General features: G+C 42.8%; 1 protein-coding gene across 2 annotated transcripts in view; it reads right to left on the reverse strand.

The window, feature by feature from the left end:
* HMGCLL1 (3-hydroxymethyl-3-methylglutaryl-CoA lyase like 1) overlaps positions 1 to 22,545 on the reverse strand; it is a 229,495-nt gene that overhangs the window by 64,321 nt on the left and 142,629 nt on the right. For both annotated transcript variants that reach the window (XM_044291495.1, XM_044291494.1), the window contains 2 exons: positions 20,323 to 20,386; positions 2,207 to 2,395 (listed from right to left, as the gene is read on the reverse strand). In XM_044291495.1, the coding sequence (XP_044147430.1) occupies positions 2,207 to 2,395; positions 20,323 to 20,386 (253 nt within the window). The remainder of the gene's footprint in view (positions 1 to 2,206; positions 2,396 to 20,322; positions 20,387 to 22,545) is intronic.

Below are 22,545 nucleotides of genomic sequence, written 5' to 3' on the forward strand. Positions count from 1 at the left end.
AAGTCACAATGGTCACAGAAATAACTTTAATCTGACAAAAGTAATAATAAATTAAAATTCTATAAATGTTAACCAATGAAAGTCAGACATTGTTTTTCAACCATGCTTCAACAGAATTATGTAAAAAAATAAACTCATGAAACAGGCATGGACAAAAATGATGGTACCCCTAGAAAACACAGAACATAATGTGACCAAAGGGACATGTTAATTCAAGGTGTGTCCACTAATTAGCATCACAGGTGTCTACAACCTTGTAATCAGCCATTGGGCCTATATATATGGCTCCAGGTAATCACTGTGTTGTTTGGTGATATGGTGTGTACCACACTCGACATGGACCAGAGGAAGCAAAGGAAAGAGCTGTCTCAAGAGATCAGAAAGAAAATTATAGACAAGCATGTTAAAGGTAAAGGCTATAAGACCATCTCCAAGCAACTAGATGTTCCTGTGAGTACAGTTGCACATATTATTCATAAGTTTAAGATCCATGGGACTGTAGCCAACCTCCCTGGACGTGGCCGCAGGAGGAAAATTGATGACAAATCTAAGAGACGGATAATCCGAATGGTAACAAAAGAGCCTAGAAAGACTTCTAAAGAGATTCAAGGTGAACTTCATGCTCAAGGAACATCAGTGTCAGATCGCACCATCCGTCGTTGTTTGAGCCAAAGTGGACTACATGGGAGACGACCAAGGAGGACACCATTGTTGAAAACGAATCATAAAAAAGCAAGACTGGAATATGCCAAACTACATGTTGACAAGCCACAAAGCTTCTGGGAGAATGTCCTGTGGACAGATGAGACAAAAATCGAAGTTTTTGCCAAGGCACATCAGCTGTATGTTCACAGACGAAAAAATGAAGCATATCAAGAAAAGAACACTGTCCCTACTGTGAAACATGGAGGAGGCTCTGTTATGTTCTGGGGCTGCTTTGCTGCGTCTGGCACAGGGTGTCTTGAATCTGTGCAGGGTACAATGAAATCTCAAGACTATCAAGGAATTCTAGAGAGAAATGTACTAGCCAGTGTCAGAAAGCTTGGTCTCAGTCGCAGGTCATGGGTCTTGCAACAGGACAATGACCCAAAACACACCGCTAAAAACACCCAAGAATGGCTAAGAGGAAAAAATTGGACTATTCTAAAGTGGCCTTCTATGAGCCCTGACCTCAATCCTATTGAGCATCTTTGGAAGGAGCTGAAACATGCAGTCTGGAAAAGGCACCCTTCAAACCGGACACAACTGGAGCAGTTTGCTCATGAGGAGTGGGCCAAAATACCTGCTGAGAGGTGCAGATGTCTCATTGACAGTTACAGGAAGCGTTTGATTGCAGTGATTGCCTCAAAAGGTTGCGCAACAAAATATTAAGTTAGGGGTACCATCATTTTTGTCCATGCCTGTTTCATGAGTTTATTTTTTTACATAATTCTGTTGAAGCATGGTTGAAAAACAATGTCTGACTTTCATTGGTTAACATTTATAGAATTTTAATTTATTATTACTTTTGTCAGATTAAAGTTATTTCTGTGACCATTGTGACTTTTTCTTTCATTGACCAAAGGGTACCAACAATTTTGTCCACGTCTGTATATGATTTTGAAATTTAGCAGGAGAGAAACAATTTGGGGAACATTTATTAAGACCGGTGTTATAGATGATGGCCTTATTAAGCCCTATACCTGTCGGTGGATCCGCCAGAGTTATGAAGAGGGGCTGGCCTTTACATGACTTTGGCAGATCGACCGCCGGTTCCAAAGCTTCCTTGCTGTCTTACATTTAGACCATTTTCTATGCCTAAAACAGGCGTAGCAAATGGTAAATGAGACTTCCCACGTCACACCCACTTTTTTAGACCTGGCGTGAGTGGGGAAAAGTCGCAGATTGCCGCCTAAAGGACCTTTGCGCCGCAATCTGCACCAGAAATATGCCTAATATAGGCTTATTTCTGTTTAATAAACAAACACTTTTGTGTTGATCTCTTAGAACTATACAGTTCTAAGAGACCCTCAGTGAAATCTGAGAAAGCAGCAACTGGAGATAAAGTAAGTGAATTGTCCTTACATTTGCCTAGATAGAAACATACAAAGAACAAACAAAAAAAAAAAACTCAGACAACATCTTTAAATATTTTTTTTCTATACAAGGTATGTAATGTATCTGTGACATTGACATACATTCTTATATAATTTATAATTTACTATACCTGCATGGCTGTAAGAATATTTGCCAGAGCTTGTCCATAAGTATCATGGCAATGAACAGCCAGGGCATGCACTGGAATCTCTTTCATAACGGCTTCCAGCATTTTTCTGATGCTGCCTGGTGTCCCAACTCCAATAGTGTCCCCAAGTGAGATCTCGTAGCAACCCATACTGTACAGTCTTTTAGATACCTGAGTAAAATAACACGTTTTATTGTTTCACAAGTACCAAGCTTATGATATCATTGTTTTCTGCTATTTGTAAAGAAAGTGTTATATTAATTGACATGATGAAACTCATTAAATAGATCACATTTAGTTTATTCCGAAATTGAAGAGACCTTTACCAGACATCTTAGCATTAGTCTTAGTATTTTATGAAGGTACTATTGCATATAACCAGACTACTGAGAGAAATTAGAAGAGGGCTTCTATTGACAAATAGATACGAGCAAATTGGTTCTACATGAATTGAATTTGAATCACCTATAGCTAAGAATTTGAAGAGCTGTCATATAATCACAATTTTCCTGTGTGATCTTAGGGAGTCAGGGAGAGTCAGAAATCAATCAGGGACAGTCAGAAATCAATCAAGCTTATTGCCAGGGAAAGTAAAGGGAAAGGCTAGGATTCCAAAGAAGAATTGTGTGTTTTGTGTACAATAGAGAGAAGCAGGGATGCTGACAGACAGGGAAAAAGGAGACAGAAGCTGTGGCTGCCTGTGCCTGCTATCAGAATTGCAGGTGCACTTCAAAAGCAGAACTACCTGCAAGCAAATACTTTCACCCCCCCCCCCCCCATTTTCACAGAAATCCTTTTTGTGGGGTTCAATATAATTATGCAGGATATATATATATATATATATATATATATATACTAGAAAAAGGACCCTGCCACTTTTACAGTGACATCCAGAGTAGCCGCCCCTTTAACATTGACATCCACAGTGGCTATCCCTTTATCATTGACCTCCAAATTGTCTGCTTCGTTAACAGTGACTTCCACAGTGCCTGCCTCTTTAACAGTTACCTCTACGGTTCCCACCCATTTAACAGTGACCACATCTTTAACAGGGACCTGCACAGTGACTGCCCCTTTAACAATGCCTGCCCCTTTAACAGTGAACTTCACAGTGCCCGCCCCTCTAGCATTGACCACCCCTTTAACAGTGACCTTCATAGTGGCTGCCCCTTTAACAGTGACCTTCACAGTACCCACCCCTTTGATAGTGACTTCTACATTGGCCGCCCCTTTAAAAGTGACCTCCACAGTGCCCGCCCCTTTAACAATGAACGACCCTTTAACAGTGACCTCCACAGTGCCCGCCCCCTTAACAGTGACCACCACAGTGCCCGCCACTTTAACAATGACCTCCACAGTGTCCGCCCCTTTAAAATTCACCACCTTTTTAACAGTGATCTTAAAGGGATTCTGTCACCTCCCCTCAGCCAAAAAACGATTTAAAAGCAGCCATGCAGCACAGCTTACCTGGATTAAGCTGTGCTGTTTAATCTTGAAATCCGTCCAGCAGTTACTTTAAAAAACGACTTTGATCAATAAGGAAATGCGTCCTGAAGGTGCCCAGAGGGGCGTTTTTTTCTTCCTAGTGAGCCCAGTACCGCCCCTCTTTCAGTGCCCAGCCCGCCTTCCTTGTATTTTCTAACTGCCGCCCCCAGCCTGCCACAGCCTCTCCTCCCCCTCCCTCACGCCGAACGAAGTCTCGCACAGGCGCAGTACCCACTGAGGGCTGCGCCTGTGCGATCATCAGGAGACTGAGGGCGGCAGCTTCATCTTCGTCACTGGGCATGCGCCGAGCCCAGTGACGTCCGATGCTTGCTCTTCCCTGCTGACTGAGGGAAGAGCGAGCATCGGACGTCACTGGGCTCGGCGCATGCCCAGTGACGAAGATGAAGCTGCTGCCCTCAGTCTCCTGATGATCGCACAGGCGCAGCCCTCAGTGGGTACTGCGCCTGTGCGAGACTTCGTTCGGCGTGAGGGAGGGGGAGGAGAGGCAGGAGAGGCTGTGGCAGGCTGGGGGCGGCGGTTAGAAAGTACAAGGAAGGCGGGCTGGGCACTGAAAGAGGGGCGGTACTGGGCTCACTAGGAAGAAAAAAACGCCCCTCTGGGCACCTTCAGGACGCATTTCCTTATTGATCAAAGTCGTTTTTTAAAGTAACTGCTGGACGGATTTCAAGATTAAACAGCACAGCTTAATCCAGGTAAGCTGTGCTGCATGGCTGCTTTTAAATCGTTTTTTGGCTGAGGGGAGGTGACAGAATCCCTTTAATAGTGACCGCCCCTTTAACAGTGACCTTCACAGTGCTCGCCCCTTTAACAGTTACTTCCACAGTACCCGCCCCTTTAACAGAGTCCTCCACAGTGCTCACCCTTTTAACGGTGATCTCCACAGTGCCCGCCCCTTTAACAGCGACTTACACAGTGCCCGCCCCTTTAACAGTGACCTACACAGTGCCCATCCATTTAACATTGACCACCCCTTTAACAGTGATCTTCATAGTGGCCGCCCCTTTAATAATGACCTTCACAGTACCCGCCCCTTTAACAGTGACTTCCACAGTGCCCGCCCCATTAACAGTGGCCTCTGCAGTGCCTGCCTCTTTAACAGTGACCTCCACAGGGCCCACCCCTTTAACAGTGACTTCCACAGTGCCCGCCCTTTTAACAGTGACCTCTGCAGTGCATGCCCCTTTAACAGTGACCACCACAGTGCCCGCCCCTTTAACAGTGAACTCCACAACGCCCGTCCGTTTAATAGTGGCCCCTGCCCCCCATGCATGTAGCAGTTTTGTTGTGCCGTCATACGTCATATGACTGAATATTTAAGGGTCTGTGAACTGCTAAAACCTGTAATCAGGCATCCTGGAGTAGGACCTGCGAGCTTCTATTGGCTAATAAGGGACATGTGACCGTGTAAATGGCAGTTCTGATTTAAGTGAAAGGCTTGCTGGCTTCTATTGGCTAATGAAGGTCATTTTGGGGGAATATCTCAGGAATGGTACATCCTAGAGCGTAGACATGGTCTAAAACCTTCCTGGACACCTGATGTACCTGTTTTGGGGATGATTGGTCCAGTCGTTTGGTCACTCTTAAAGAACGTTCAGACAGATGTCTAGACAGACAGACAGAAGCTCATTTTTATATATAGAGTTGCAAGAAAAAGTATGTGAACCCTTTGAAATGATATGGATTTCTGCACAAATTGGTCATAAAATGTGATGTGATCTTCATCTAAGTCGCAACAAAAGACAATCACAGTCTGCTTAAACTAATAACACACACATAATTCAATGTTTTTATTGAACACACCATGTAAACATTCACAGTGTAGGTGGAAAAAATATGTGAACCCCTAGACTAATGACATCTCCAAGAGCTAATTGGAGTGAGGTGTCAGCCAACTGGAGTCCAATCAATGAGATGAGATTGGAGGTGTTAGTTACAGCTGCACTGCCCTATAAAAAATACACACTAGTTCTGGGTTTGCTTTTCACAAGAAGCATTGCCTGATGTGAATGATGCCTCGCACAAAAGAGCTCTCAGAAGACCTACAATTAAGAATTGTTGACTTGCATAAAGCTGGAAAGGGTTATAAAAATATCTCCAAAAGCCTTGCTGTTCATCAGTCCACAGTAAGACAAATTGTCTTTAAATGGAGAAAGTTCAGCACTGCTGCTACTCTCCCTAGGAGTGGCCATCCTGTAAAGATGACTGCAAGAGCACAGTGCAAACTGCTCAATGAGGGGAAGAAGAATCCTAGAGTGTCAGCTAAAGACTTACAAACGTCTCTGCATATGCTAATATCCCTGTTAGCGAACCTACGATACGTAAAACACTAAACAAGAATGGATTTCATGGGAGGATACCACAGAGGAAGCCACTGCTGTCCAAAAAAAACATTGCTGCATGTTTACAGTGCACAAGAGCACCTGGATGTTCTACAGCAGTACTGGCCAAATATTCTGTGGACAGATGAAACCAAAGTTGAGTTGCTTGGAAGAAACACACAACACTATGTGTGGAGAAAAAGAGGCACAGCACACCAACATCAAAACCTCATCCTAACTGTGAAGTATGGTGGTGGGGGCATCATGGTTTGGGGCTGCTTTGCTGCGTCAGAGCCTGGAAGGATTGCTATCATTGAAGGAAAAATGAATTCCCAAGTTTATCAAGACATTTTGCTGGAGAACTTAAGGCCATCTGTCCACCTGCTGAAGCGCAACAGAATATGGGTGTTGCAACAGGAAAACGAACCAAAGCACAGAAGTAAATCAACAACAGAATGGCTTAAACAGAAGAAAATATGCCTTCTGGAGTGGCCCAGTTAGAGTCCTGACCTTAACCCGATTGAGATGCTGTGGCATGACCTCAAGAAAGCGATTCACGCCAGACATCCCAAGAATATTGCTGAACTGAAACAGTTCTGTAAAGAGGAATGGTCAAGAATTATTCCTGACCGTTGTGTACGTCTGATCTGCAACTACAGGAAACGTTTGGTTGAAGTTATTGCTGCCAAAGGAGGTTCAATCAGTTATTAAATCCAAGGGTTCACATACTTTTTCCACCTACACTGTGAATGTTTACATGGTGTGTTCAATAAAAACATGGTAACATTTAATTCCTTGTGTGTTATTAGTTTAAGCAGACTGTGATTGTCTATTGTTGTGACTTAGATGAAGATCAGATCACATTTTATGACCAATTTGTACAGAAATCCATATCATTCCAAAGGGTTCACATATTTTTTCTTGCAACTGTATAAAATACTAGCAGAAGGACCTGGTTTCGCACTGGTATATTTAATCTAATCTATTTCATTTTATGTTTCCGTGTGTCGTAAAAAGATATTGAGTTTCCCCCATAACAGTGACCTCTACAGTACCCGCCCCTTTTACAATGACCTCCACAGTGCCCGCCCCTTTAACATTGACTTCCACAGTGGCTGCCCCTTTAACATTGATCTCCACAGTTCCTTCCCCTTTAGCAATGAACTTCACAGTGCCTGCCCCTTTAATAGTGCCTGCCCATTTAAAAGTAACTTTCACTGCTACCGCCCCTTTAACAGTGACTTTCACAGTGGCCGCCCCTTTAAAAGTGACTTTCATAGTGACCGCCCCTTTAACAGTGACTTTCACAGTCACAGCCCTTTTAACAGTAACTTTCACAGCCACTGCCCCTTTAACAGTGAATTTCAGTCATCGCCCCTTTAACAGTGACCATCCCTTTTACAGTGACTTTCACAGTGGCCGCCCCTTTAACAGTGACTTTCACAGTGACTGCCCCTTTAACAGGGACCTTCTTAGAGCTTGCCCCTTTAATAACAGTGATCTCCACAGTGCCCGCCCATTTAATAACAGTGAACTCCACTGTGCCTATTTGGGGGGCTCATTGTTTGGGAATATCTCAGGAACGGTACGTCCTAAAGAGGTCAGACCCAGTCTAAAACCTTCCCGGACACCTGATGTACCTGTGTGCGGTCGTTTGGTCGCGCATAAAGAACGTCCAGACAGACGTCTAGACAGACACTCATTTTTATATATATAAGATATACCAAGCACATAATTGTCTTTCTTGTGAAATTCCCAATAAGTTTGATGTGTCACATGACCCTCTTCCTATTGAAAAAACAAAAGTTGGATTCAAAATGGCCGACTTCAAAATGGCCGCCATGGTCACCACCCATCTTGAAAAGTTTCCCCCCCCCCTCACATATACTAATGTGCCACAAACAGGAAGTTAATATCACCAACCATTCCCATTTTATTAAGGTGTATCCATATAAATGGCCCACCCTGTATATATTATTATTATTATTATTTATTATTAAAGCGCCATTAATTCCATAGCGCTGTACATATAATAAGGGGTACACATACATAATATAGACAATTGTACTAATCATAAACAAGATGAGTTACAAACTGGTACAGAAGAAGAGAGGGCCCTGCCCATGAGGGCTTACAATCTACATGGTATGGGAGAAGGACACAGTAGGTGCGGGTTAAGTTGGTCATGGCGGTATAGAGGCAGCATGGTCACTGGTTGTAGGCTTGTCTGAAGAGGTGGGTTTTCAGGTTTCTTTTGAAGGATTCCACTGTAGGTGAGAGTCTGATGTGTTGGGGTAGCGAGTTCCAGAGTATGGGGGATGCACGGGAGAAATCTTGGAGTCGATTGTGGGAAGAGGCAATAAGAGGAGAGGAGAGAAGAAGGTCTTGTGAGGATCGGAGAGTGCGTGTGGGGGTGTATCGGGAAAGTAGCTCAGAGATGTAGGGAGGAGACAGGTTATGGACAGCCTTGTATGTATTTGTTAGTACTTTGAAGTGAATCCGTTGGGCAATGGGGAGCCAGTGAAGGGATTGGCAAAGGGGAGAGGCAGAGGAGTAATAGGGTGAGAGGTGGATTAGTCGGGCAGCAGAGTTGAGGATAGATTGGGGGGGTGTGAGAGAGCTAGATGGAAGGCCACAGAGGAGAATGTTGCAGTAGTCTAGGCGGGAGATAATGAGGGCATGTACAAGTATTTTTGCAGATTCAAAGTTAAGGAAAGCACGGATGTGGGAGATATTTTTGAGTTGGAGGCGGCAGGTAGTGGAAAGGGCTTGGATATGCGGTCGGAAGGAAAGGGCAGAATCAAAGGTCACTCCAAGGCAGTGGGCTTTGTTGACTGGGGAGAGTGTGCAGCCATTGATCATGATAGATAGGTCTGTTGGGGGGGGGGGTTGAACAAGATGGGGGAAAGATTATGAATTCTGTCTTATCCATGTTAAGTTTAAGAAAGCGAGAGGCAAAGAAGGATGATATAGAAGATAGACATTGTGGGATTCTTGATAGTAAGGTGGTGATGTCTGGACCAGAGAGGTAGATTTGTGTGTCGTCAGCGTAGGAGTGATACTGAAAGCCATGGGACTCTATGAGCTGTCCCAGGCCAAAAGTGTAGATAGAGAAGAGCAGGGATCCTAGGACAGAGCCTTGCGGGACACCCACAGAGAGGGAATGAGACGAGGAGGTGGTGTGGAAGTGGGAGACGCTAAACATCCGGTCTATGAGGTATGATGTAATCCAGGAGAGGGCCAGGTCAGTGATGCCAAGAGATGTGAGAGTTTGCAACAGAAGGGAGTGGTCAACAGTGTTGAAGGCAGAGGACAGGCCAAGGAGAGGGAGGACAGAGTATTGTTTCTTGGTTTTGGCTGTCAGTAGGTCATTGGTGACTTTGGTAAGGGCAGTCTCGGTCGAGTGGTGGGGTCGGAAGCCAGATTGTGGGCGGTAAAAGAGGGAGCAGGAGGAGAGGTGGGAGGACAGTTCTGAATGGACATGTTGTTCAAGTAGCTTTGAGGCATACGGAAGAAGTGATATGGGGCGATAACTGGGCAAGGAAGATGGGTCAAGTGAAGGCTTTTTGAGGATGGGTGTAATGGTAGCATGTTTAAAAGCAGAGGAGAAGACACCAGAGTTTAGTGATAGTTTGAAGAGATGAGTTAGGGCTGGGATAAACACTGCGGTGAGGTTAGGGATGAGGTGGGATGAGGTGGGATGGGATTGGGTCAAGTGCACAGGTGGTCAGATGAGATTTGGAGAGTAGAGTGGAGAGTTTTTCTTCTGTAATGGTGTAGAAGCGGGTTTTGGGAGAAGAGGACCGAGCAGTTGTGTAGAGGGTCTGTGGGGACTGTGTAGTAAAGCTTTCTCTGATGTGGACTATGTTTGAAATATTTGGCAAAGTCCTCAGCCGAGAAGAGAGGAGAGGGTGGGGGCGCTGGGAGACGGAGAAGGGAGTTAAAAGTGCTAAAAAGTTGTTTAGGGCTGTGTGACAGGGAAGATATGAGAGAGGAGAAGTAGGCCTGTTTTGCATCAGCGAATGAGGATTTGAATATGAGAAGGGATTGCTTGTATGCGGTGAAATGATCTTTAGAATGGGATTTCTTCCATCGCCGCTCAGCAGCCCTGGAAGCTTGTCTGAGTTTTTGGGTCAGGTTGGTGTGCCAGGGTTGTCTGTTGATTTTCCGGATTTTGTTGTGTGTGAGGGGGGCAACAGTGTCCAGAGCTGTACTTAATGTGGTGTTATATAGGGTGGTAGCAGCTTCTGGGTCTTGGAGGCAACAGATGGTAGAGAGTGGGAGAAGAGAGTCAGAAAGCAAGCAAAAGTCGAGATGTTTGAGGTTCCTGCGGGGGTGTGCTAGTGTGTGGATTGGGGGAGCTGCAGAAGAGACCAATGAAGAGAAGGTGAGTAGGTTGTGGTCGGATAGGGGGAGAGGCGAATTAGAAAGGTTAGATAGGTAGCAGAGGCGGGTAAAGATCAGATCCAAAGTGTGACCATCTCTGTGGGTGGGAGCTGAGGACCACTGTGATAGGCCAAAGGAGGAAGAGAGTGACAGGAGTTTAGAGGCGGCCGAGTGGCATGTGTAAATAGGGGGTTGAAGTCACCCATGATGATAGCGGGAATGTCGGCAGAAAGAAGGTGTAGTAGCCAGGTGTTGAATGGTCAAGAAAGATGGTGGCTGGGCCTGTAGGGGGCGGTAAATGACTGCTACTTGAATGTTGGAGGGAGAGTAGATGCCAACAGAGTGTACTACCAATGAGGTGAGCGTAATGGAGGGTGGCAGTGGAGTTGGGCTGTAGGAGCAGGTGTCTGATAGGAGAAGACCAACTCCTCCACCATGTTTGCAGCCGGGGCGGGGGGTGTGAGTGAATTGAAATCCACTATAAGAAAGTGCAGCAGGGAAGGAGGTGTCTGAGGGTGTCAGCCATGTTTCTGTGAGACCAAGAAAGGAAAGGTTTTGAGAGATGAACAGTTCATGAATGTACGACAGTTTGTTACAGACGGAGCGCGCGTTTCATAATGCTCCTGCAAGAGGAACCAAAGGAGCAGGGGTCAGAGGAATGGTAATTAGGTTTAAGGGGTTGCAGAAATTTGCAGATGGAGATTTGTAGTGGGACATGGAGGTGATAGTGGGGATAGAGGGGGTCCTGGATTTGGAGCAATATCACCAACAGTAAGGAGAAGCAGAGAAAGTGTTAATAGATGAGAATAAGAGAGAGCATGAGGTGTCTGTGTGTGTTTGGGAAGGAAGTGTTTTATGTTGGCAAACAGATTTGTGCAAGCGATGAGATGAGAAGGTAAGATGGAGGAAGAGATGAATAGTTCCTTGCTGGGTGAATGGATGTGGGGGTATTTCAGGAGGTTGTGGAAAAGTAGGAGGAGTAAGAGGAAAAATGTAAACATTGTTAGCATTGACTATGTCTGTAATTACCTGTGGTCCCCTTCTGGTCCAATTCTGGTATAATTCAGTCTGTGCACTTAATAGTTGCACTTGAGAGATGTTGCATGTGGAAAAATATATATGCAGTACAGACCAAAAGTTTGGACACACCTTCTCATTCAAAGAGTTTTCTTTATTTTCATGACTATGAAAATTGTAGATTCACACTGAAGGCCTCAGAACTATGAATTAACACATGTGGAATTATATACTTATAAAAAAAGGTATGAAACAACTGAAAATATGTCATATTCTAGGTTCTTCAAAGTAGCCACCTTTTGCTTTGATTACTGCTTTGCACACTCTTGGCATTCTCTTGATGAGCTTCAAGAGGTAGTCACCTGAAATGGTTTTCACTTCACAGCTGTGCCCTGTCAGGTTTAATAACTGGGATTTTGTGCCTTATAAATGGGGTTGGGACCATCAGTTGGGTTGTGGAGAAGTCAGGTGGATACACAGCTGATGGTCCTACTGAATAGACTATTAGAATTTGTATTATAGCAAGAAAAAAGCAGCTAAGTAAAGAAAAACGAGTGGCCATCATTGCTTTAAGAAATGAAGGTCAGTCAGAAAACTTTGAAAGTGTCCCCAAGTGCAGTCACAAAAACCACCAAGCGCTACATCTCTAGAACAACTGTTAAGAGGAAACTGTGTGAATCAGGCCTTCATGGTAGAATATCTGCTAGGAAACCACTGCTAAGGACAGGCAACAAGCAGAAGAGACTTGTTTGGGCTAAAGAACACAAGGAATGGACATTAGACCAGTGGAAATCTGTGCTTTGGTCTGATGAGTCCAAATTTGAGATCTTTGGTTCCAACCATGGTGTCTTTGTGCGATGCAGAAAAGGTGAACGGATTGACTCTACATGCCTGGTTCCCACCGTGAAGCATGGAGGAGGAGGTGTGATGGTGTGGGGGTGTTTGCTGGTGACACTGTTGGGGATTTATTCAAAATTGAAGGCATACTGAACCAGCATGGCTACCACAGCATCTTGCAGCGGCATGCTATTCCATCCGGTTTGCGTTTAGTTGGACCATCATTTATTTTTCAACAGGACAATGACCCCAAACACACCTCCAGGCTGTGTAAGGGCTATTTGACCATGAAGGAGAGTGATGGGGTGCTGTGCCAGATGACCTGGCCTCCACAGTGAATGCCAAGAGTGTGCAAAGCAGTAATCAAAGCAAAAGGTGGCTACTTTGAAGAACCTAGAATATGACATATTTTCAGTTGTTTCACACTTTTTTGTTATGTATATAATTCCACATGTGTTAATTCATAGTTTTGATGCCTTCAGTGTGAATCTACAATTGTAATAGTCATGAAAATAAAGTGTATATGTATACAGACATATACAACAGACAGAGGCTATGGTTAACAGCTCCCTCCCCTAAGGAATTGCAGCACAGTGTGAATGAGTGATTATTACACTAAGAGTCAGTCACTCACACACAATGTGATCAAGATTGCTGCAGCAGACCTCCAGCCTTTGCTACTCACTGAGTTCGTCAATGTGGTGGTCAGAGAGACAGACACTGGAAGGGCAATATAGAAACTTCTCTTGGCACCTGCTTCACATTCCTGCAGTGACGCTGGCAACTAGGTAGCACGTGCCTGCCGTGCCAGAGTTCAGATTGGATGATGCTTCCCAGTGGCGTGCCTAGTGTGTTTGGCACCCGGGGCAGGTCCCTTCTCTGGCACCCCCTTGCGGGCACTGTAAAGGTCACTGTTAAAGGGGCGGCCACTATGAAGGTCACTGTTAAAGGGGTGGTCAATGCTAAAGAGGGGTCACTGTTAAAGGGGCGGGCACTGTGGAGGTCACTGTTAAAGGGGCAGGCACTGTTAAAGAGGCAGGCACTGGTAAGGTCATTGTTAAATGGGCGGGTATTATAGAGGTCACTATTATGGTGGAAATCTAAAGGAGCAGGCACTGTGGAAGTCACTGTTAAAGGGGAGGGCACTATTAAAGGGATGGGCAATGTGGAGGTCACTGTTAAAGGGTCAGGCATTGTGCAGGGCAACGTTAAAAGGGCGGGCATTGTGGAGGTCACTGTTAAAGGGGCGGACAGTGTGGAGGTCACTGCTAAAGGAGGGGGCACTGTGGAGGTCTCTGTTAAAGGGGCGGGCACTGTGGAAGTCAATGTTAAAGTGGCAGGCACTGTGGAGGTCACTGTTAAAGGGGTTGCCACTATAGAGGTCAATGTTAAAGGTGCGGCCACTATGGAGGTCACTGTTAAAGGGGAAAGCACTGTGAAGATCACTGTTAAAGGGTCGGGCACTGTGGAGGTAATTGTTAAAGGGGCAGTTACTGTAGCGGTCACTGTTATGTGTAAAACTGTTGATATCTTTTTACGACACATGGAAATATACCCGTGCGAAGCCGGGTCCTTCTGCTAGTAAAAAATAAATATCAAATAAATTATATAAAACAACATATAACTTTAAAACATATATCCACTGTAATCTCTTTGATGGTACTATTTTGGTTACACCAACCACAAGTCATTCAACATGTATCAGGAATATAGCCAAAAGGAATATAGCCATGTAGAATTTTCGTCTCTTAGGCCTCATGCACACAGCTGTTGTGCTGCCGTTCTGTGCATTGGGGATAGCGAAAAAAAAAATAAACAGAAAAAAAATAGAACATGTTGCGGAGGCACAGACAGAAACACCACGGAAGCACTCCATATTGCTTCCCTGGGGTTCCATGCCTCCATTCCACACTGCAGCTCCGGATTTGGGACCCATTCAAGTGAATACGGCCACAGCCGGGCAATGTCTGTGTGCATGAGGCCTTAATTAGTTAATTAGTTATCTCAATACTGTTGCGAATATATATCATTTTTTGGCCTCATGCACACGACCGTTGTGTGTTTTGCGGTCTGCAAACGGCAGATCTGCAAAACACGGATGGCTCGGACAGCCTTTAATATAACTGGCTATTCTTGTCCGCAAAGACCGGACAAGAATAGGACATGTAATTTTTTTTTGCGGACCACGAAATGGAGCAACGGATGCGGACAGCACTCCATGTGCTGTCCGCATCCGTTGCTCCATTCCGTGGTCCGCAAAAAAAATATAACATGTCCTATTCTTGTCCGGTCTTTGCGGACAAGAATAGGCATCTTTTGCGGTCCCATTGACATAAATGGGTCCACATCCGAGCCGCCAAAACTGCGGCCCGGATGCGGACCAAAACAACGGCCATGTGCATGAGGCCTTTCCTGAATGTCTCCATGAATGTCACATCCTTCAACTTTTCCTTATCACCTGATATATAGACCGTCTTATTCGACTTGAGAAAATCTTTTATATCAAGGTTATTCCAGGGATTTTGTTATAGATGTACCTCACTATTTTTTGGGGTACTGTACACACAAAAGTTAATGTAGTACATTCCTAAGCAGTTGTGTTGAAACAATCCCTGTCTCTCTTCAAACCATATCCTCACTGTGCGGGTGACAGCTAGTTCTCTATGTACAGGTCAAAGATGCACCAAGTTGTGATCTGATCTTCCCAGGGGTGGTAGGGTTGCTGAGTTATTTCCCCCCTCCAACACACACACACACACACACACACACACAAAGTCTCGAAGCACCCTTATGGTAGTCAAAGTACATGGTACTACCAGTAGATTGTAATGAAATATTTTAGCACAGATGCACCACAACATAGGCTACTTCCAAAGTGGTAAGACCCCCAACACATCTGACACTGATTACATTTTTTATCAACTAACCATCCCTAATTTTCATTGACATATTACTTTAAATAGGAACAGACATAATCAACATATTTGCACTTAATATTCAAAGCCATTTTCAAAATATAGTAATTTCTGATCCTATAAAAAGTATGAACTTTCAATGACTCAGATCATTTTACTTACAAATCAATATTTTCAGAGAATTCATCAATAACATTCCTCATTAGCATTCATCATCAATTAAATACATTGACATTCATGTCCATTACTGTGCTCATTAAGGTTTGCCCTGCTAGTCATCAATGGAAGTAGTCAATATAGTAGTTCATATGTGTTAAACTTCAGTACAAAATGTTCCATTACTTACATACAGTTTTATAGATGAGATCAAATTGCACATGTGTTTCTGTCTCTGCTCACTTGTACTCTTTGTAATTAAAAGAAAAAAGATACACAGCGCAACATAGCGCATGAACTGTAGCAGCAGAGAAGGGAAAGGGGGGCTATATTATGGCCACTTTGTAACGTTGTGCAATTCAGGCAAGGAGAATCGGCTGCAGCCAGGTATGGAGCTAGCCATCCGTGACGATCACTGGATAATATTGGGTGCAGAAAAAGAATCGGCGCTGTTGATATTCCAAAATTCCAAATTCATTAAGAAAAGGACACACGACAACGCACTTCTATGTGGACCACATTTTCCTCAGGCCACAAAACATGCTTGGTTGCTTTCACACTCCAGAGTGTACAACTCGCTTGTGTGAAAGCAGCCTTTGACATTTTATAAACGTGCTTCCACACAATTTTAGGGGGCTTTGGCTTGTAAAAAACAGCATGACATTCATGTGGTGTTTAAGTGTTTTAACACAACGTTTTTCTTTCTTCAAATATTTCAAGCTATAGAAACGACAACGGAAAAACACCTGAAAAAGCACCACAATCAGAGAATGCTGCAATTTGAAAAAAAAAAAAAAGTACTTTAAACTTAGGCCTCTTTCACATGATTGTATGTACTTTGCTGTATTTTGCAGTCTGTATTTTAACGGATCCGTTGTTCCATTTTTTGTTTCCATCGTGCTTCAGTTTCCATTCCGTATTTCCGCAAAAACATCTTCGTTTGGTTTCTGTATGCGATCCTTTTTTGTGGATCGCAAACAGAAACAGAGAATTTGTAATCATTAGGACTCTTTCACACGACCGTATGGCTTTTTCAGTGTTTTTCAGGTTCTTTTTTTCACTAATCCATTGTTCCGTTTTTTGTTTCCGTTGTGTTTATGATTCTGTTCCATTTTTTACGTTCCGTTTTTCCAAATGGCATATACAGTATACAGCAATTACATCGAAAAAAATGGGCTGGACATAAAAATTTTAATAGATGGTTCTGCAAAAATGGAACGGATACGGAAGACATACGAATGCATTTCCGTATGTGTTCAATTTTTTGGGCGGACCCATTGACTTGAATGGAGACACTGAATGGAGACGGCAATAATAGGACAATTGAAATGAACGGTTCCGTATATGGACCGTATACGGAACGCAAAAGACGGCCCGTAAACGGAAAAAAAAGGTAATGTGAAAGAGGCCTTACTGTAATGTTTGTAAACAGTAAACACATGGGCAAAGTGGGCATGGATCTGCAAAATACAGATGACATAAGTATTTGTTCTGTATGCGGACCCATTGACTTGAATGGATCGACTGAACGTTGTTTGCGGACAATAATAGGACAAGTTCTATTTTGTAGCGGAATGGATGTACAGAAATACGGAAACGGAATGCACATGGAGTACATTCAGTTTCCAGAAACAGAAAAAAATAAATTTGTGTGAAAGAGGCCTTAGATAAAACTAATTAAAAAAAAAAAAAATTTAACATGTGGATGCTGTATTTTACAAAAAAAAAGCTAAGAAAAAAGCACTGCTTTTTATAGTACAGTATGTGAGCAGCACACTAAGTGAAGTAGCTATCGCGGTGGAAAGCTAAGTTTTCACTAGTTTTATGGTGTCCTAACTAAGGGCAACATAAATAAGTGACTGATTCTCTTAGCAAAATGCTGGATCTTGTTCTTTAATTGACCCTGACTGGGTCAATTAAAGAAAGTGACCCAGCATTTTGTATTGAAAAGCTCCAGCTCATAATGATAAGTCAAGAATATTCATGAGCTCCTGACTCTCCCCGCCCATCTGCTTCTGAATGACAGTTTGTTTCCATATGAATCAGCAGCAGGTGGGCAGCGGAGTGGCTATGTCTCTGAATTAAATATACGCTGGACTCAATGACATCACGCTGGACTCAAATCAGCTCATTAGCATGCAGCATCTTTGTGTGTATATTATGAGGTAACCATCTGTCACACCAGTAAGTGAATACATCTAAGGTACTTTTTAGTAGTTAATGATTCTATATAATTAGTTAGATTATAATCAAATATCCACATGACAGGTTCCCTTTAAACACATTATGAGGGCTCCCTGTTCCTTAGGGCCTAATGCACACAATCGTATGTATTTTGCAGTCCACAAAACACTGATACGCAAAAAATACAGATGTCTGTGTCACATCCATATTGCATCCGTTTTTTGTGGAGCCATGCAGACATACGGAAATAGAATGCACATGGAATAATTTCCCTTTTTTGCAGACCCATTAAAGTGAATGGTTCTGCATACAGACCACAAAGAAATCAGAAAGGACACAGACAAAAAATACATTATATGTGGTATTGCTGTAATCATACTTCCCTGGAGAATGAAAGCAACTGGTCACTTATACCGTATAGGGAATGCCGTAAAAACAAAACCCGTAAAACTGGCAGAAATGTTTTTTTTTTTTTTCAAATTTAACCCTATTTGGAATTTTTTCCAGCTCCCCACTATATCGAATGCAATATTTCATGGTGGAATTAGAATGTGCAACTCATCCCGCAAAAAAAAAAAACTCCTACAGCTATGTGAACAGAAAAATAAAAAAAGGTATCGCCCCTGAAGGGCAGGGAGTGAAAAACTTAAATGCAAAAATGAAAAACCTCCAGGGCTGAAAGGATTAAGCTTGTGTAATGGCACAATCATTTTAGTACCTGGCAAAATCATGTGCATTTTACTACAAATTTCATTGGTTTTTGCAACATGGTTTTGGCTGCACGACTTGTATAGGTGAAACAAGTTGAAGGAACAAGCGGCATTGAAAAACCACAGTAAGGCTACATGCACATGACCATGGTGTGTTTTGCGGTCCTCAAATCGCGGATCTGCAAAACACGGATGGCGTCCGTGCGCTTTCTGCAATTTGTGGAACGGCACGGACAGCCTTTAATATAACTGCCTATTCTAGTCTGCAAAGCGCGGGCAAGAATAGGACATGTTCTATTTTTTTGTGGGGCCACGGAACGGAGCAACGGATGTGGACAGCACACGGAGTGCTGTCCGAATGTTTTGCAGCCCCATTGAAGTGAATGGGTCCGCATCCGAGCCGCAGTTTTGGCGGTGTGCATGAGGCCTAAGGGTGGGTTTAAATTTGCATTCTTGATTCCGTTATGGCTTTCCATTATAACATGGTTATAACGGAAAATGACGGAATCCATAAGACGGAAGTCAAAACACAAGCCTTAAGAGGCATTCTGTTTTGATCCGTCTTAATAGAAGTCTATGGGAATCATATCGGATCCATCTGGGTCCCGTTATGGAAGACGGAAAACAGGACTTTTTTCTCTGTTCTGCATAACGGAAACCAGACGGATCCGTTAGACTTCTATCCTTTTAAAGGCTTCCGTTTTGCATTCCGTCATAATACAAGTCTATGAGCAGCATAACGGATCCATCCTTCCATCTTATGGATTCCGTTATTTTGCGTTATAACCATTTTATAACGGAATCCAGAACGCAGATGTGAACCCACCCTAAATTGTGCATGGTTTTTCTGAATAGTAATTAGCAAAGCAAATGACGTGCTGCAGTTTTATTCCGGCCGCCTCTCGGCATGCTTGCCGTGCTGCGGCCGGACCTCCGGCCTGGCCCCATTATAGTGAATGGGGCTGGAGCGGACTTCTGGCAGCACGGTGCACCTTAACAGCCTGCCGGAGAAGGCTGCCGCTAGTGTGAAAGTTAGTAGTGACCAGACCTGATTACCATATTCCTAGGGATTACCATCCTACTGTATTATTCCTGTAATTTAAATCATATACCCATCTAAACCTATTGGTAGGTGTTAGGGTATGTTCTCATGGGGCAAATTTGTTGCAGACATTTTCAGCCTGACTTGTGACATTTTTCTGCACTTCTATGTTTTTATAGCATTTTTTTTAGGTAAAAACGCCAGTTCCAGATGTTAGCTGAAGGTCTATGAAAAATATGTAGCTCAGGACTCACAGCATTGAATTTTTTTGTTTTTGCTAATTATGTGGCTTTTTTTTAGCTTTCTGGGTTCTCCTTAAAAAGGTTGCATGCTGTAGCTGTTTAGGCGCTTTCACATCACCTTCTCTATATCCAGAAAACAACATGAAGAAAACTGGCACGACACATTGAAAAACTGCCTAAAAAAACGCAGCAAATAAAACATAGATCGTCTTTTTACTGGTAAAAATAAAATAAAAATTAAAAAACAGAAACAAATTCATGTGTGTAGGGATCCATACTGGGATGTTTCTCCAACTGGGGCATGGATATCTGCAAGCTCCTTTCAAATGAAATGGACAATTGCAGAAATTTTGGCAAATCTTTTGTGTAAGAACATATACTTAATCATGCCCAGAATCTGCGGGAAACATTGCAAAGATTGCTGCATCAATATTATAATGCCATAATATTTTACTGTATGTATTATTTATTTCTGGACGCTTATATAGCAGCAACATAATCAGCAGTGGCAACGCTCACACCAGTCCCTGACTTCAGTGGGGTTTATAATCTAATTTCTTTATCCCAAACACACTCTCTAGGGACATTTTTATAAGATGCAATTAACATGTCAATTTGTTAATGGAGAGGAAGAGGATACCATAGTTCCTGAAGGGAACCCACTCAAGGACTTATGTAAATGTGGTCCTTAGTATGAATTGAACCCTGGACCCCAGTGCTACGAGACAAGAGTACTAACATTATTAGCAGTACAAATAAATGTTCTACTATAAACTAAATCTTACCTCGGCTACTTTATGAGCTTCAATGTTTCCTTCATATGGGCAACCAACTACGCAAGATACATACCTGAAAAACAAATACTGTATATGTCAAATAAAATATTTGAACAATAACAGACTCTTTATTAGCCCCATAAGGACCTTGACATTTTTCACCTTAAGGACCAGGCCATTTTTTGCAAACTGACATGTGTCACTTAATGTGGTAATGACTTTAAAACACTTGTATTTATCCAGGCCATTCTGAGATTGTTTTATAGTCACATATTGTACTTCATGACAGTGGTAAATTTGAGTCAAAACATTTTATTTTATTTATAAAAAAAACACATTTACCCAAAATTTAGAAAAATTTGCTAATTTGCAAATTTTTATTTCTCTACTTTTACAATAGCTAGTAACTCCAAAAATAGTTATTACTTTACATTCCCTATATGTCTACTTCATGTTTGAATCATGCCATTTTTATATTTGGGGACGTTAGAAGGCTTAGAAGTTTAGATGCAAATCTTGAAATTTTTCAGAAAATTTACAAAACCCACTTTTTAAGGACCAGTTCAGGTCTGAAGTCACTTTGTGAGGCTTGCATAATAGAAACCACCCAGAAATGACCCCATTTTAGAAACTACAGTCCTGGCCAAAAGTTTTCAGAATGACACAAATATTAGTTTTCACAAAGTTTTCTGTTAAACTGCTTTTAGATCTTTGTTCCAGTTGTTTCTGTGATGTACTGAAATATAATTACACGCACTTCATACGATTCAAAGGGTTTTATCGACAATTACATGACATTTATGCAAAGAGTCAGTATTTGCAGTGTTGTCCTTTCTTTTTCAGGACCTCTGCATTTTGACTGGGCATGCTCTCAACTTCTAGGCCAATTCCTAAATGATTGCAACCCATTCTTTTATAATCACTTTTTGGAGTTTGTCAGAATTAGTGGGTTTTTGTTTGTCCACCCGCCTCTTGAGGATTGACCACAAATTCTCAATGGGATTAAAATCTGGGGCGTTTCCAGGCCATAGACCAAAAATGTCAATGTTTTGGTCCCCGAGCCACTTAGTTATCACTTTTGCCTTATGGCACGGTGCTCCATCGTGCTAGAAAATGTATTGCTCTTCACCAAACTGTTGTTGGATTGTTGGAAGAAGTTGCTGTTGGAGGGTGTTTTGGTACCATTCTTTATTCATGGCTGTGTTTTTGGGTAAAATTGTGAGTGAGCCCAATCCCTTGGATGAGAAGCAACCCCACACATGAATGATCTCAGGATGCTTTACTGTTGGCATGACACAGGACTGATGGTAGTGCTCACCTTTTCTTCTCTGGGCAAGCCTTTTTCCTGATGCCCCAAACAATCGGAAAGAGGCTTCATCGGAGAATATGACTTTGCCCCAGTCCTCAGCAGTCCATTCACCATATTTTCTGCAGAAGATCAATCTGTCCCTGATGGGTTTTTTGGAGAGAAGTGGCTTCTTTGCTGCCCTTCTTGACACCAGGCCATCTTTTAAAAGTCTTCGCCTCACTGTACGAGCAGATGCTCTCACACCTGCCTGCTGCCATTCCTGAGCAAGCTCTGCACTGGTGGCACTCCGATCCCGCAGCTGAATCCTCTTTAGGAGACAATCCTGGCGCTTGATGGACTTTCTTGGACGCCCTGAAGCCTTCTTAACAAGAATTGAACCTCTTTCCTTGAAGTTCTTGATAATCCTATAAATTGTTGATTGAGGTGCAATCTTAGTAGCCACAATATCCTTGCCTGTGAAGCTATTTTTACGCAACGCAATGATGGCTGCACGCGTTTCTCTGCAGGTCACCATGGTTAACAATGGAAGAACAATGATTTCAAGCATCACCCTTCTTTTAGCAGGTCAAGTCTGCCATTTTAACCTAATCAGCCTGACATAATGATCTCCAGTCTTGTGCTCGTCAACATTCTCACCTGAGTTAACAAGACGATTACTGAAATGATCTCAGCAGATCCTTTAATGACAGCAATGAAATGCAGTGGAAATTTTTGGGGGGATTAAGTTAATTTTCATGGCACAGAAGGACTATGCAATTCATCTGTTCACTCTTCATAACATTCTGGAGTATATGCAAATTGCTATTATAAAAACTTAAGCAGCAACTTTTCCAATTTCCAATATTTATGTAATTCTCAAATCTTTTGGCCATGACTGTACACCCCTCAAGGTATTCAAAACTGATTTTACCAACTTTGTTTAC

Source organism: Bufo gargarizans, chromosome 4, assembly GCF_014858855.1.
Source record: "Bufo gargarizans isolate SCDJY-AF-19 chromosome 4, ASM1485885v1, whole genome shotgun sequence".
NCBI classification, from domain to species: domain Eukaryota; kingdom Metazoa; phylum Chordata; class Amphibia; order Anura; family Bufonidae; genus Bufo; species Bufo gargarizans.